We start from the raw sequence: 16,151 nt of genomic DNA, 5'->3' as shown, positions 1-16,151 counted from the left end.
TAATTGTAGCAATATTTATTAAGAATGGGTCAAACACTAATTAAATAACAAGAAAAAAAATCAAGGAGGGAATAGAAAACAAGAACATAATAGAAGCCTGAATCAACAATCAGGCTATCGATTATGTAAACAAGTTGGTCTAATTTATGAGATGAGTATTGAGCTGAGTATGAGGATGTATGTCACAAATAACACAGTTTGTGGTTCCACTAGAGCAATGGACCTCAACCTTTTTGACTCAAAGTCCCCTGTTGTCCGAGACAATATTTAAAATGGAATGGTAAATGGACTGCATTTATATAGCGCTTTCACAGACCTATGGCCACCAAAGCGCTTTACATAGCCTCACATTCACCCATTCACTCACTCATACATACAACGACGGCGGTGTCAGCCATGCAAGGCGCCATCCAGCTCGTCGGGAGCAGCTGGGGTTAGGGGTTAGGCTGGGCTCATGGACACCTCGACACTTGGTCAAGTGGAACCGGGGATTGAACCACCAACCTTTCGGTTTGTAGACAACCTACATGAACCGCTGAACCACTGCCGCCCTATTAAAGACCCCAGCTAACAAAAATAAGTTGTCAGAACGTTTTGCTAACATTCCCATTAGGGTAGGAAAACGTTATTTCGGAATGTTTTTTAAACATTGAAAACGTCCAGCTTTTTTAATGTATTAAGAACGTTTTTTCTTGGTTAATGTGAACGTTAAAGTAACATTCCATTCACTCATTTTGAAAATGTTATTAAAACGTTATTTCTGAATGTTTTTTAAACGTTGGAAACGTCCAGTTTTTTTAATGTATTAAGAACGTTTTTTCTTGGTTAATGTGAACGTTAAAGTAACATTCCATTCACTCATTTTTAAAATGTTATTAAAACGTTATTTCTGAATGTTTTTTAAACGTTGGAAACGTCCAGTTTTTTTAATGTATTAAGAACGTTTTTTCTTGGTTAATGTGAACGTTAAAGTAACATTCCATTCACTCATTTTGAAAATGTTATTAAAACGTTATTTCTGAATGTTTTGTAAACGTTGGAAACGTCCAGTTTTTTTAATGTATTAAGAACGTTTTTTTCTTGGTTAATGTGAACGTTAAAGTAACATTCCATTCACTCATTTTGAAAATGTTATTAAAACGTTATTTCTGAATGTTTTTTAAACGTTGGAAACGTCCAGTTTTTTTTAATGCATTAAGAACGTTTTTTCTTGGTTAATGTGAACGTTAAAGTAACATTCCATTCACTCATTTTGAAAATGTTATTAAAACGTTATTTCTGAATGTTTTGGGGATGTTCACATCACCCTGATGTGGTTGGCCCATCCATCACCAGGCTTACTCACAGACACTTGAGTATCGCTAATTAACCTATGCTGCATGGGTTTGAACTGTTGTAGCTTACCTGAAGGTTATCACAGAGAACCTGCTAACTCCCGGCTCAGCTGGGACTCGAACCGGGGACCTTCTTGCTGCGAGGTGATAGTGCTACTCACTGAGCCGCTGTGCTGCCCTGTTTTTATTTATATTTATATGAATATAATATTATCATAAAATGTAAGCAATTAATTTCTTACAGCTACAGGTCTGGATTTCAAAGTAACAGGATTTTTAAGTACCAAAACCTGTTGACACAGTTGTCCAGAGTGTTTACATTTTTCCAGAGTATAAAGTTTCTAAGTGAATTAAATATTTGAATTACAAAAATAACAGAAAAAACTTTACTTCAAGATTCACATTTTACTGTGTAGTACACAAAATGTTGTACGAGTCTCTGGGTAGTACACAGTCCAAACAATGGAATCATAAAGAAGAAAAATTACATTTTCTAAACCAAAAATACAAACCCACCACAAAGGAAAAAGAACACAAACTCAAACATACAACTAGACAAGTCAAATCTTACAAGACATGTGGAGAACAACACAATAGAAACCCAGCTAACAGGGAACGTTCCCAGAACTTTCACTAACGTTCTTTAAAAGTTGTGTAAATGTTAGTACAAAACGTTATTAAAATAATGTTTTCGGAACGTTCATATAACATTATTAACGTTCTTGTAACGTTGAGAAAAAAACGTTCTTAGAACAAGGTTCTTGGAACGTCTTTATGACGTTATTTATGATTGATGAAAGTTCTCATAACGTTGATAGAAAACGTTCTTAGAACAAGTTTCTTGGAACGTCTTTATGACGTTATTTGTGATTGATGAACGTTCTCATAACGTTGATAGAAAACGTTCTTAGAACAAGGTTCTTGGAACGTCTTTTTGACGTTATTTGTGATTGATGAACGTTCTCATAACGTTGATAGAAAACGTTCTTAGAACAAGGTTCTTGGAACATCTTTATGACGTTATTTGTGATTGAAGAACTTTCTCATCATAACGTTGATAGAAAACGTTCTTAGAACAAGGTTCTTGGAACGTCTTTATGACGTTATTTATGATTGATGAAAGTTCTCATAACGTTGATAGAAAACGTTCTTAGAACAAGGTTCTTGGAACGTCTTTTTGACGTTATTTGTGATTGATGAAAGTTCTCATAACGTTGATAGAAAACGTTCTTAGAACAAGTTTCTTGGAACGTCTTTATGACGTTATTTGTGATTGATGAATTTTCTCATCATAACGTTGATAGAAAACGTTCTTAGAACAAGGTTCTTGGAACATCTTTATGACATTATTTGTGATTGATGAACGTTCTCATAACGTTGATAGAAAACGTTCTTAGAACAAGGTTCTTGGAACGTCTTTTTGACGTTATTTGTGATTGATGAACGTTCTCATTAGGGATGTCCCGATCCGATCACGTGATCGGAAATCGGGCCCGATCACGTGTTTTCAGACTCGATCGGAATCGGACGTTACCTCCCGATCAGGACTCGGATATATATGTATATATATTCTCATTATTTTTTAACACATCTATAGTTATGCGGTGGCACAGAGTTACGCCGGTTTCACACTGCACGCGTTAGCAGAGTGTAAGCAGCGCAGGAGCAGTTCATATGGTGAGCAGGGCAGGGGCAGGATACGCGCGTTTTGCTTTCACACTGGCAGCTTTTGTCACGCGCGGCTGAACCGCGGGTTGTGTAGGGCAGGCTACAGACAGAGTAGGCTACTCTATAATGGATAAGTTGGCATTGCTTTTTTCGTTTTCAAATACATTTAAGAATAAAGACTTGTCAAGAAGCTTATTTTATTAATAATTTCATATAACTTTTTGTTCATCTTTGTTTTTATTGTCATGGCAACAAGTTTGTTTTTGGACATTTGTTTTCTTTTTAAATTGCTGTTGGTCATTTGATTGACTGTTTAAAACACAATAGATATCATCAATGCACTTTTTGGATAAAACTGCGGTGTATTTTGGCCATGATCAATGTATTGTCACTTTAATTCAGCAAAAGCGGCGCAGCAAAAATAGACTCGGCGCCGAAACGATCGCGGCACTCCTGCTCTGCTCTGCTACGCACTGCCGCGCCGCCTCTGCGCGCGGTGTGAATGCTCTAAAGCCTGGTTTAATCTGTTAACATGGGCGGCGAAAAAAATACGCACTGCACGCTCTGCTAACAGTGCAGTGTGAAACCGGTGTAAGAGTTAGGAGTGCAGTTCCTAAAAGCACATTACTGGCTTTGCAAACACTGTAGCACTTTTATTTTTTATTTGTTCACATGCCTGCCGGGGATTTTAAAGGACAATTCCGGTATTTAACACTTTGAGTCTATTTTATAGTTTGTTTTGGATGAACAAGAGTGGTGGACAAAGAAATTTTGTCAATGGTTCCTGTCGCGACTTTTTGACTATTTTAGAATTGCCCATGACCGCATTTGAATGGGAGTCAATGGCCATGCACAAACATGTCCTTAAAACAACCCTTAACGTTCGTTTTCAAAACTGTGCAACTCACCGAGTGGTTAGTGGTGTTCGTTGATGTTCCAAAACAAGTAGCGTAGCGAAATACAGTTTCTGTCATGTTTTATTTGGCATTTTGTAAAATCCATTGATTTCCATTGGAGGACTAATTGCTCGTTGATATTACTGCGCTAACGGAAAAGGAAAGGATGCTGTTTACATTTGATTGTAGTCTTTTAGGTCTTTTCGCTCGGTTTCCTGTCTCTCAGAAGCTATGCTCGCCTCAACGCTGAAATCCTACGAATTCCTGATAAGAATTAAACTAGTAAAAACTATAATAATTCTTAAAAAAAAAAAAAAAAAAGTTATGCTCGCCTCAGAAGGCTAGCGTGAGCAGAGCAACGGAAGTTGCGGAAGAGCGGAAGTTTATACGCGGTTGTGAGGTATCTGAAAAAATAGTTCCACTATAGAAAAATAAACGGATTGAAATCATACATTGCGCCGATATATTTGTTTTTAATCATCAACGAACACCACTAACCACTCGGTGAGTAGCACAGTTTTGAAAACGAACGTTAAGGGTTGTTTTAAGGACATGTTTGTGCATGGCCATTGACTCCCATTCAAATGCAGTCATGGGCAATTCTAAAATAGTCAAAAAGTCGCGACAGGAACCATTGACAAAATTTCTTTGTCCACCACTCTTGTTCATCCAAAACAAACTACAAAATAGACTCAAAGTGTTAAATACCGGAATTGTCCTTTAAGTTGAGGTGCTATTTGTTTATATATTAGACTTTTTTATATTTACTGTTGCACTAAAGTCCAAAAGTGAAGAATTTATTTATCACTTGATTGTTCAAGCTACCTCACAGAAGTGCTCTGTTTGTTAACAGAATTGTTTAATGTTAAAATAAGGTGAATTAAATAAAAAATAAGGAACATCCTGGATCTGTTTTTTCGCTCTTCTTTATTCTTTTTTTTTTTATGTATTAAGTATCGGATCGGGACTCGGTATCGGCAGATACTCAAAATCAAATGACTCGGACTCGGACTCGAGGGCAAAAAAACCTGATCGGGACATCCCTAGTTCTCATAACGTTGATAGAAAACGTTCTTAGAACAAGTTTCTTGGAACGTCTTTATGACATTATTTGTGATTGATGAACGTTCTCATAACGTTGATAGAAAACGTTCTTAGAACAAGGTTCTTGGAACATCTTTATGACATTATTTGTGATTGATGAACGTTCTCATAACGTTGATAGAAAACGTTCTTAGAACAAGTTTCTTGGAACGTCTTTATGACATTATTTGTGATTGATGAACGTTCTCATAACGTTGATAGAAAACGTTCTTAGAACAAGGTTCTTGGAACGTCTTTTTGACGTTATTTGTGATTGATGAACGTTCTCATAACGTTGATAGAAAACGTTCTTAGAACAAGGTTCTTGGAACGTCTTTTTGACGTTATTTGTGATTGATGAAAGTTCTCATAACGTTGATAGAAAACGTTCTTAGAACAAGTTTCTTGGAACGTCTTTATGACGTTATTTGTGATTGATGAACGTTCTCATAATGTTGATAGAAAACGTTCTTAGAACAAGGTTCTTGGAACGTCTTTTTGACGTTATTTGTGATTGATGAAAGTTCTCATAGAACAAAGAACAAAGTCTTAGAACAAAGTTTTTAGAACGTCCTTGTGATGTTATTTGTTCTTGACTGATGTTCTCATAATGTTGAGTGAAAACGTTCTCATAACAACGTTCATGGAACGTGCTTGTAATGTTATTTGTTCTTGACTGATGTTCTCATAACGTTGAGTGAAAACGTTCTCATAACAACGTTCATGGAACGTGCTTGTAATGTTATTTGTTCTTGACTGATGTTCTCATAATGTTGAGTGAAAACGTTCTTAGAACAACGATCATGGAACGTCCTTGTGATGTTCTCATAATGTTAAGTAAAAATGTTCTTATAACAACGTTCATGGAACGTCCTTGTGATGTTCTAATAATGTTAAATGAAAACGTTCTTAGAACGAAGTTTTTAGAACGTCCTTGTGATGTTATTTGTTCTTGACTGATGTTCTCATACTGTTGAGTGAAAACGTTCTTATAACAACGTGCTTGTGATGTTATTTGTACTTGACTGATGTTCTCATACTATTAAGAGTTCTTAGAACTTTTGATACTATTGAGAACATACTATTGAGAACGTTCTTAGAACAACATTCTCAGATACAAAAATATGTTCTTAGAATGTTTTTCTAACATTCCCATTAAAGGAGAAGTTCACTTTTAAAATGAAAATTCTGTCATCATATACTCACCCTCATGTTGTTTCAAAGCTGTATGAATTTCTTTCTTATGCTGAACAGAAGGGAAGATATTTAGAAGAATATCAGTAACCAGACAGTTTTTGGGTCCCAATGACTTCCATAGTATATTTTTTTCCTACTATGGAAGTCATTGGGACCCAAAAACTGTCTGGTTACTGATATTCTTCTAGATATCTTCCTTTCTGTTCAGCATAAGAAAGAAATTCATACAGCTTTGAAACAACATGAGGGTGAGTATATGATGACAGAATTTTCATTTTAAAAGTGAACTTCTCCTTTAAGTTATGAAAATGTTATTTCTGAATGTTTTCTTAATGTTCCAAACATCCAGGTTTTTTTAAGTATTAAAGAACGTTTTTTTCTTTGTTTATGTGAACGTTAGAAGAACATTCCATTCTATAATTTTGGAAATTTTATGAAAGCGTTATTTATGAATTTTTTCTTAACGTTCCAAACATCCTTTTTTTTTTTTTAAGTATTAAGAACGTTTTATCATTTTGGAAATCAAAACATCCAGTTTTTTTAAAAATGTTTTAAGAATGTTTTGTCTAAACATTTATACATAACTTTTAAAGAACGTTAGTGAACGTTATGGGAACGCTCTCTTAAGGTTATAAAAAAACTAACTTGCAAGCTCTCTTTAAAATATACTGTAAAATAAAACCTAAAAATAACCTGCTAGGAGAGATCTTGAAAGTTCTCTTTAGGTTATAAAAAAAGAACCTACAGAGAACGTTCCTAGAACGTTCTTATTTGGTTCCCAAAACAATAACCAAATGGAAACCATATGGGAACATTAGGGGGGAAGTTCTGTGTTTGTTGGGTTCTTATGCATTACACTAATCAGTCAGAACTTTGAATTTCCATTTGGTAACAGCATTTCATCTGATTCTGAACTAAATTCTCTCATTGTCTTTCTATCACTCACAACTCTGTGCATGCGCTCCATTCCATGCCATCTTTACACCAAACATCCAGCGTCTCCAGGCAACCATTAACCATTAATCCAGCTAACAAAAATAAGTTGTCAGAACGTTTTGCTAACATTCCCATTAAGTTAGGAAAAAGTTATTTCTGAATGTTTTTTAAACATTGAAAATGTCCAGTTTTTTTAATTGAGAACGTTCCCTGCAGGTTATTTTTAGGTTTTATTTTATAACCCAAGGAAAACCTTCACAGAACGCTCCCTGCAGGTTATTTTTAGGTTTTATTTTACAGTATATTTTAAAGAGAGCTTTCCAGAACGTTCCCTGCATGTTTTAGTTTTTTATAACCAAAAGAGAGCGTTCCCATAACATTCACTAACATTCTTTAAAAGTTATGTATAAATGTTTAGACAAAACGTTCTTAAAACATTTTTTTTTAAAAACTGAATGTTTTGAACGTTTAGAAAACATTAAAAAAATTATGTTTTCATAACATTTCCAAAATGAGAAAACTTTAATACTTAAAAAAAAAAAAACGGTTGTTTTGGAATGTTCAGAAAACATTCAGAAACTTAATAGGAATGTTAGAAAAACATTCTAAGAACATATTTTTGTATCTGAGAATGTTGTTCTATGAATCTTTTCTCTCAATAGTATGAGAATATCAGTCAAGTACAAATAACATCACAAGGACGTTCCATGAACGGTGTTATAAGAACGTTTTCACTCAACATTATGAGAACATCACAAGGACGTTCCATGATCGTTGTTCTAAGAACGTTTTCACTCAACGTTATGAGAACATCAGTCAAGAACAAATAACATTACAAGGACGTTCTAAAAACTTTGTTCTAAGAACGTTTTCTATCAACGTTATGAGAACGTTTATCAATCACAAATAACGTCATAAAGACGTTCCAAGAAACTTGTTCTAAGAACGTTTTCTATCAACGTTATAATGAGAAAGTTCATCAATCACAAATAACATCATAAAGACGTTCCAAGAACCTTGTTCTAAAAACGTTTTCTATAAACGTTATGAGAACGTTCATCAATCACAAATAACATCATAAAGACGTTCCAAGAAACTTGTTCTAAGAACGTTTTCTATCAACGTTATGAGAACGTTCATCCATCACAAATAACGTCATAAAGACGTTCCAAGAACATTGTTCTAAGAACGTTTTCTATCAATGTTATGAGAACATTCATCAATAACAAATAACGTCATAAAGACGTTCCAAGAAACTTGTTCTAAGAACGTTTTCTATCAACGTTAATCCACCACAAATAACGTCATAAAGACGTTCCAAGAACCTTGTTCTAAGAACGTTTTCTATCAACGTTATGATGAGAAAGTTCTTCAATCACAAATAACCTCATAAAGATGTTCCAAGAACCTTGTTCTAAGAACGTTTTCTATCAACGTTATGATGAGAAAATTCATCAATCACAAATAACGTCATAAAGACGTTCCAAGAAACTTGTTCTAAGAACGTTTTCTATCAACGTTATGAGAACTTTCATCAATCATAAATAACGTCATAAAGACGTTCCAAGAACCTTGTTCTAAGAACGTTTTCTATCAACGTTATGAGAACTTTCATCAATCATAAATAACGTCATAAAGACGTTCCAAGAAACTTGTTCTAAGAACGTTTTCTATCAACGTTATGAGAACTTTCATCAATCATAAATAACGTCATAAAGACGTTCCAAGAACCTTGTTCTAAGAACGTTTTCTATCAACGTTATGAGAACTTTCATCAATCACAAATAACGTCAAAAAGACGTTCCAAGAACCTTGTTCTAAGAACGTTTTCTATCAACGTTATGAGAACTTTCATCAATCACAAATAACGTCAAAAAGACGTTCCAAGAACCTTGTTCTAAGAACGTTTTATATCAACGTTATGAGAACTTTCATCAATCACAAATAACGTCATAAAGACGTTCCAAGAACGTTGTTCTAAGAACGTTTTTTTTCTCAACGTTACAAGAACGTTAATAATGTTATATGAACGTTCCGAAAACATTATTTTAATAACGTTTTGTACTAACATTTACACAACTTTTAAAGAACGTTAGTGAAAGTTCTGGGAACGTTCCCTGTTAGCTGGGACACCAAGCATGCAGTTGTTGGATAAACGGTTGTTCCCTCTTAATAGATACACACAAACATGCTGCTGTGAACATGTAAGATTTGCTGCTGCTGCATAAATAGACACACATAAATCCCCGCAGGAACAAGTTATTTTGGGGGTGGAGCCCTCCCCAAAGGGAGGGGTGTGTTTGTTTGGGTGTCCATTTCGAATATCAACAGTGTTTCTCAGAAATCACTTTACTGCACCTTTAATAGATATAGATAATCCTCACACAGTCGATAGAGAGACTATGAGTGCCTGGGCCTGCTTTACTGATTGGCTTAACATCTAGTGGCTTGACTTATGTGTATCTGGGCTAGCGAAGCCCAGTTATGTAACTAGTGACTTTAGCCATGTGTATACCTGGATGCCATACCCTTAGGTTTGATTTACTATTGACCTAAACCTACAATGTGCCTGAGACTGTATGGCTCAAATTTGTTTAGTGTTTTGAAATAAAAAGACTTGTAGCCAAGTCAATAGGGGGCGCTGCTGTGGGTATCCGCAGAAAGTGCGATTTGCCTTTAAATACGCCACTTCCTATGAGTGAACTTAGTGCACTTCCATTGCTTGGCGTGCAGGTGATTGTTGGTCGCTGGAAGACTAAGTTCAGGTAAGTCTCTTTTAATAAGTGTTATGTCTTTATGAGCAGAGTGTTCTTAGTGCTCACATTCAAAAATGTTTTGCGATCATTTTGATGTGTTGGCCAAAAGCCAGCGACTTTATAGTGACAATGTCTTTGATGCAAACAGTCCGGGATAATGCCAGCTGTGTGTAATCATTTGGTTGCCTTTGATTTTTAGACATGTGCTTTAAAGGCCCTCATGCTGATGATGCAGTGGATGCTGAATGATCATAATGATCAGCATATTGCATGCAAGTGTTTATGATTTATTGTTAAAGCAGATCGTTTTAATGTGTCAAATGATCAGTGGCAAACCTTTTGTACGCATCAAGACAAATGACTCTTTTGTAGCGAAGTAAATTAGTATTCCTGTTTTAGGAAGTGTATGGCTGCTGAAATCAGCCAAAAGCAACAAAGATATTTATTTCTATTTTGTTTATGTAATGCTGGGATAGTATAGCATATTTTAACTTTGTTGATTAGAATAAATAAATCTAAATGGACAGTGGTTACTATTTGAAACTGTAATGTTATGATGTGATGTAAGGTTTAAATGTGTGGGTTTTTTTTTTAAAATCTGTTTAGGTATAACAATTACACTTGTTTTTAATGAGAATGTAGTTTTGTTTTGCATTATGGGTTGACATATTGTGTATCTTTGTTTTATTCACTATTGTCTTTTCCTTTTAGAGTTATATTTGTCCTGTGCAACTGATCACTGTTTTCCCTAACTTTATTTTTGTGTATCAAATAGATTATGGTTTTGTGACTGTTGTTGTTTTGTTGTTTTTTTGGCCCATGACTAGTCAAGTTATACTTTTTGAATGGTTTACTTTGTGTACTATAGCTAGGCCATTACTAAAGGGGGAGATATTCACGCCTGTATAGACAGATTGTGTGTGTGAAATGGTGTGTGTTTGATTTTTCTCTTAATTTTTATATATTTATTTATTTGTTTATTTGAAGTGTTATGTGGGAAATACGGCATTGAGTATGATTAACAGTGAAGTAACAATTGGGAACAATTCTGTATTTTAGTGGGAAAATAGTGATTGAAATGATGATGTGAATTTGTTTTATTTTATTTCTGTTTTTGAAAAGAATAAAAAAGGTATAAGATGTTATACAATTAAGATGGTACATGCTCTGTGACTGTAAACTGAAGGATGAATTCAGTAGAGACTTAGTGTTTAGATGAATTATTATGGGTCTTAATTTTTTTTTTTTTTTTTTTTTTACCATCTATCTTTGTTTATTATAAAATGAATTGGAAATCATAGTTTTATAAAAAATTAGTGTAGGCCTACATATCCTGGTATTTATGATTATAGACAATGTCTGTATTTAATATCTGTGTAGTGATTGCAGGTCTAGCCCATGCTAGGAATACAACAACAGTGCTTGCTTATTTAGCCCGACTTCCAGAGAATAAATATGTACTTGTTTTGTAATCAGTTAAATGATAATGAGCTTTGCTCACGCCGCCCCTCTGTTCTGTGCGTACACCGTACACAGTTTTAATAACACAATAACCATAACGCGTTGTTCATTATAAACGTGGGATTATGAATTATATTGAAAATGTCGTACATAGAAAACATGCCGTAATGTACCCTGAGTGTAAACCTTAGAAGCTTTCATCTTGAAGCTTGTAAGCGATTTGCAAAGATTAATATAAATATTAATATAAAGGTTAATAAAACGTTACACTCACGTCTTCTGGGGGTTCAGCAGGAACACGTTGGTACCGATCCTTTTTTTCAGGAGCAGCTTCTTAGCAAAACCAGCTTTACTGACCCTTGTTTGAAATGATTTGCGCAAACATGGAAGCATGGACGTTGATCGTGGAGAATCCCCGCAAGAGAATCCCCGCGTTAATGCTTTGGGCATATTCCCTTCAAAAACAAAACTCAACCACTGCGTCTTCAGTGGTTCGGATTTAGGAACATCAAAATGACTGCTGTGTTCCTTATTACACCCAAGAACAGAACACCACAATCGATTAGACGCCATTCTGCTCCAGCATATCAACACTGCACTATGATGACAGACAGCTCGCTCACGAGCGAGGGCGGGTCTTATTTGAAACGCTGCTGTCAATCATACAATCGTGGGAGGGGCATCGATTTTGTGACGTCACAAAATCGAACGGCTTGATTTGAGACAGGGGAAAACATATAAGAAGATTAAAAAAAAAACACTGGATGGATTTTTAGCATTTTATGATTGTTGTGTACAGGCACTGCCAACACACATTTCAGTATAATCAACTTGTAAAAGTGCATGTACCATTATATGACCCCTTTAAAATTTATAATACAGAATTTTAATCGCTTCCGCGTAGGCACGCAAACCGGAACTATCCCGACAACGCTTTATCTGTAGAGAGGTAAAGGGAGTGGAGGGAGGTCTTCACAGGGGAGAGACTAGTTGACATTTCAGGACTGCGCTGTTGTCGCGTCCAGGCGCAGGTCCTTCATCAGATCTGGATACAGCCTAGATCCGGCAGACTGCGGTAAACCTCGGGATAAACAGAGAGACTAATATTAGCGTAGACGCCATTCTTCTTATGATGTAACGAGTGCATTTATGGGAAGTGTTCCCGGTTCCGGCTGACCTAATCTATGCAGTCTAACATTGAATTATAGAAGTCTATAATGTGTTATGTGTATGCTAGGTCAAAGAGATGTGTTTTTAGTCTAGCTTTGAACTGACAGAGTGTGTCTGCTTCCCGTTCTGATGTGCATCAAAATATTGTTGAGCATCACAAAATAGAAAGTGGCTGTAAGAAAATAGCTAAAGAATTGAAAATCCCCATTTTGACCATCAGGGCAATAATTAAGAAGTTCCAATCAACTAAAGATGTTACGAATCTGCCAGGAAGAGGACGTGTGTCTATATTGTCTTAATGCACGGTGAGGAGGAAAGTTTGAGTGGCCAAAGACTCTCCAAGGATCACAGATGGAGAATTGCAGAGATTACTTGAGTCTTGGGGGTCAGAAAGCCTAAAAAAAAAATATTCTCAAACAACCCCTACACAACCACATGTTGTTTGGGAGGGTTTCAAGAAAAATCCTCCTCGCTCCTCCAAAAATAAACTCCAGCATATTCAGTTGTCAGACATGACTGGAACTTCAAAAGGGACCAGATTCTATGGTCAGATGAAACAAAAAAAGGGCTTTTTGGCAGCAAACCCACCAGATGTGTTTGATGCAAACAGGGATAAAAAGTACCCCATGCCTACGGTTAAATATACTGCTGGATCTTTAATGTTGTGGGCCTATTTTTTTTTGCTGGAGGTCCTGGACATCTTGTTCAAATACATGGTATTATGGATTCTAGCAAATACCAACAGATAAAAAAATCAAAACCTGACTGTCTCTGCTAGAAATCTTATAATGGGCCGTGGTTGGATCTTCCATTAGGACAACGGTCCAAAACAAACATCAAAATCAACACAAAAATGGGTAACTGAGCACAAAATGAAGCTTCTGCCACAACCGTCCCAGGCCCCTAAACGGAACCCTATAGAAAATGAGTAGGGTGAACTGAACAGAAGAAGCACCAACATGAACTTGTGAATCTGAAGGATCTGGAGAGATTCTGTATGGAGGAATGGTCTCTGATCTCTTGTCAGTTATTCTCCAAACTCATCAGGCATTATAGAAGAAAACTCAGATCTGTTATCTTGGCAAAAGGAGGTTGCAAAAAGTATTTAATAACAGGGAGCCAATAATTATGGCCAGCATGTTTTGGAGAAAAGCATTTATTTTATAATGTGATTTACCCCCCACTTTCAATTCTTTAGCTTCAATGAAAGGTGAAAAATGAATTTTTTGAATGAGAGATCAAAAGGATAAACAATGCAGATTAATTTTTTCAGCCATTTTTTATCATATTTACCAGGGGTGCCATTAATTCTGACCACAACTGTATATCGCAATACATAAATGCAACAATATGTATTGTGGATAGTGACAATGTTGTATTGTGTATCGTAAAAATTATTTAGTGTCAGTACTAGTGTCAGTAGCTTTAGTGTCAGTCCTACATTAAACTACTACATATAATGTTGAATACAATGTATAATAATGCAATGGGGGAATATTTGTGGGTTCTGATAATGCCAAATGTCTGATGTTACCAGTAAAAAATGGCCTACATTATTTTAAATATATCTAGTCAGTGACAGAGATCAAGCATATTCACCTAAAATAATTATGTGTTTTCAGTTTCAGAATAATGCATAGTGTTATTCTGGTGTCTCTATTGTCCTGTGCTTTGGGTTTCCAGCACCAAGTCCAAGCCTATTCATTTACACACACAATGTAAAACCAAATTTAGCATTTTAATCAACAGTACATTTTTTGTTAATCTTTTATCATATGTCTTGGAGTATTGCAATAATATTGCATTGTGAGTTCAGTATCGTGATATGTATCGAATCGTGACATGAGGGGATCATTACACCCCTACTGAATACTGAATTATGTCAACATGGCATTTGTTTTTTCAGGTGCGTGTGCGTCCAGATGTGCAAGAGTTGAGGCAGTGGCAGAGAGAACTGCGGGAAGAGAACTGTGACATCAACAAAACGGTTCAAGACTTCTGGGTACGCCAGGAGAACAGAGGTGAAACACACACTCATCATGCTCTCTCTGACAATCCTTACACAACTACATTACATCACACAAACACACATTTCTCACAGACTGGGAAGGCCAAATGCGTTGGGATTTGAGCCGTGTAAAAAAAAGAAAAAGGAGGAAGCTGACCTATCTGAAGTATTTGTTGGTATTTGAAGTATACAACATTATTAGCTGAGAGAGAGTAGAGTTACGTTTAGCAACGCCATAGCAAGCTTCATGCTTCATTACAGCTTTTATGAATGAAAACTAATTAATTTCTGAACACAGCTCTGTTCTTGTAACTTTTCTAATGTGAGCTGTAATGAACACTGAAAATGCAGTGCACTGTACCACAGAAGCACCAAACCAGGGCCATGACGGGGCCAGCTTTGCTGAAGAGGATGCTGATATAGACAGCTCTTTAATAGAGCTGGAATCTCTCCCTGTTTGTAGACCAAGTGCTGTACTTGTGTCTGTGTCCTGAATGGCATCAAAGTACTCATGTATTGTATGTATTCTTGCACCCTTAGCAGAGTAAGTCTGGGGATTGTGGCTCGATAGTGAGATTGAAGTCAGGAGAAGAATCGTTCAGAATGCAACATATCTCAACTTCTGCAGTCGAAATATCTGTAAAAGTATGCATAAATCATACACGTTAATCTGGATTTATCTGGATTTAGGGTCCTAATAATCATTATTGTATGCCTGATTTTTGGGGGGTTTATTTACTTTTTTCAATTAATTTCTTATTCTTAAAATAATAATTTTTTTATATTTGGATTATTGAAATAAATAATATGTGATTACAATCATTATTGAGAATTGATGTGGCATTATTGCTAAACAAGACCTCAAAAAAGACCAGAAACATAAATGGATCTCTATGGCCCTCTGCTGGATGTATATATTTTCTAAAACTGTATTTCCTACAGATTTTTCTCTAACCAGCAGATGGCAGAATTCTGCCTCTAACACTTAGATCAATATCCAGAAACAACTCATATTTCATTTTGATAATCACAAGAGTTTTTTTTTTTTCATAAAAATTTAATATTTCATACACAAGCAAGCTAATGGTGTAGTTGAGGAATTTTGCAGTAAATAAGTAAAAAAAACTACTTCATATCCCCAAGACACAATAAACATATGGATGAGAAGTAAATGGAAAAAAAATAATATATATATATATATCATTTGTATTATTAAATTTTTTTTTTTTTTTATACAATTCCTCTATAAAAATGTTTACACCAAGAGTGTAAACTGGAAATGAGAATTCAAATAAACAATATAAACAATAACAAAATCTATATATTCTATATTCTATAGTCATCGCCGTCATGATATATATTGTCATATCGCCCAGCCCTACTGTTATTTTGATTAAAGTTGGTATTAAATGTTATAATAAGCATTGACTTTACGTTTTCATGTTCATCAGTCTGAAGTTGTGCCGACACATCAGTAATTGTTGTTTTGTAAAATTTGCAGTCTTGCAAGTAAATTCCCTATGATTTTGCAAATTAGCAAAACAAATGATTGCTGACTTTGAAGAGATCTTCCTAGCCATGCATTGTGATTGAGTGTGTGTTTTGTCTACTAGGATAAGGAGATAAAATTGCCTGCCGGTGT

At 35.4% G+C, this 16,151-nt stretch overlaps 1 protein-coding gene across 1 annotated transcript in view; it reads left to right on the top strand.

Annotated features, from left to right (window-relative positions):
* The window catches only part of iqck (IQ motif containing K), a gene marked incomplete at its 3' end in the record, with an annotated part of 156,105 nt that overhangs the window by 94,957 nt on the left and 44,997 nt on the right, over window positions 1–16,151 (top strand). Inside the window, exon 7 of the mRNA XM_079873561.1 lies at window positions 14,408–14,522. Within this exon, the coding sequence (XP_079729687.1) occupies window positions 14,408–14,522 (115 nt within the window). The remainder of the gene's footprint in view (window positions 1–14,407; window positions 14,523–16,151) is intronic.

This window comes from Squalius cephalus, assembly GCF_949319135.1.
Source record: "Squalius cephalus genome assembly, chromosome: 6".
In the NCBI taxonomy this organism is placed as follows: domain Eukaryota; kingdom Metazoa; phylum Chordata; class Actinopteri; order Cypriniformes; family Leuciscidae; genus Squalius; species Squalius cephalus.
The sequence above is the reverse complement of the archived record's forward strand: the minus strand, read 5'-3'. Positions and strand labels throughout refer to the sequence as shown.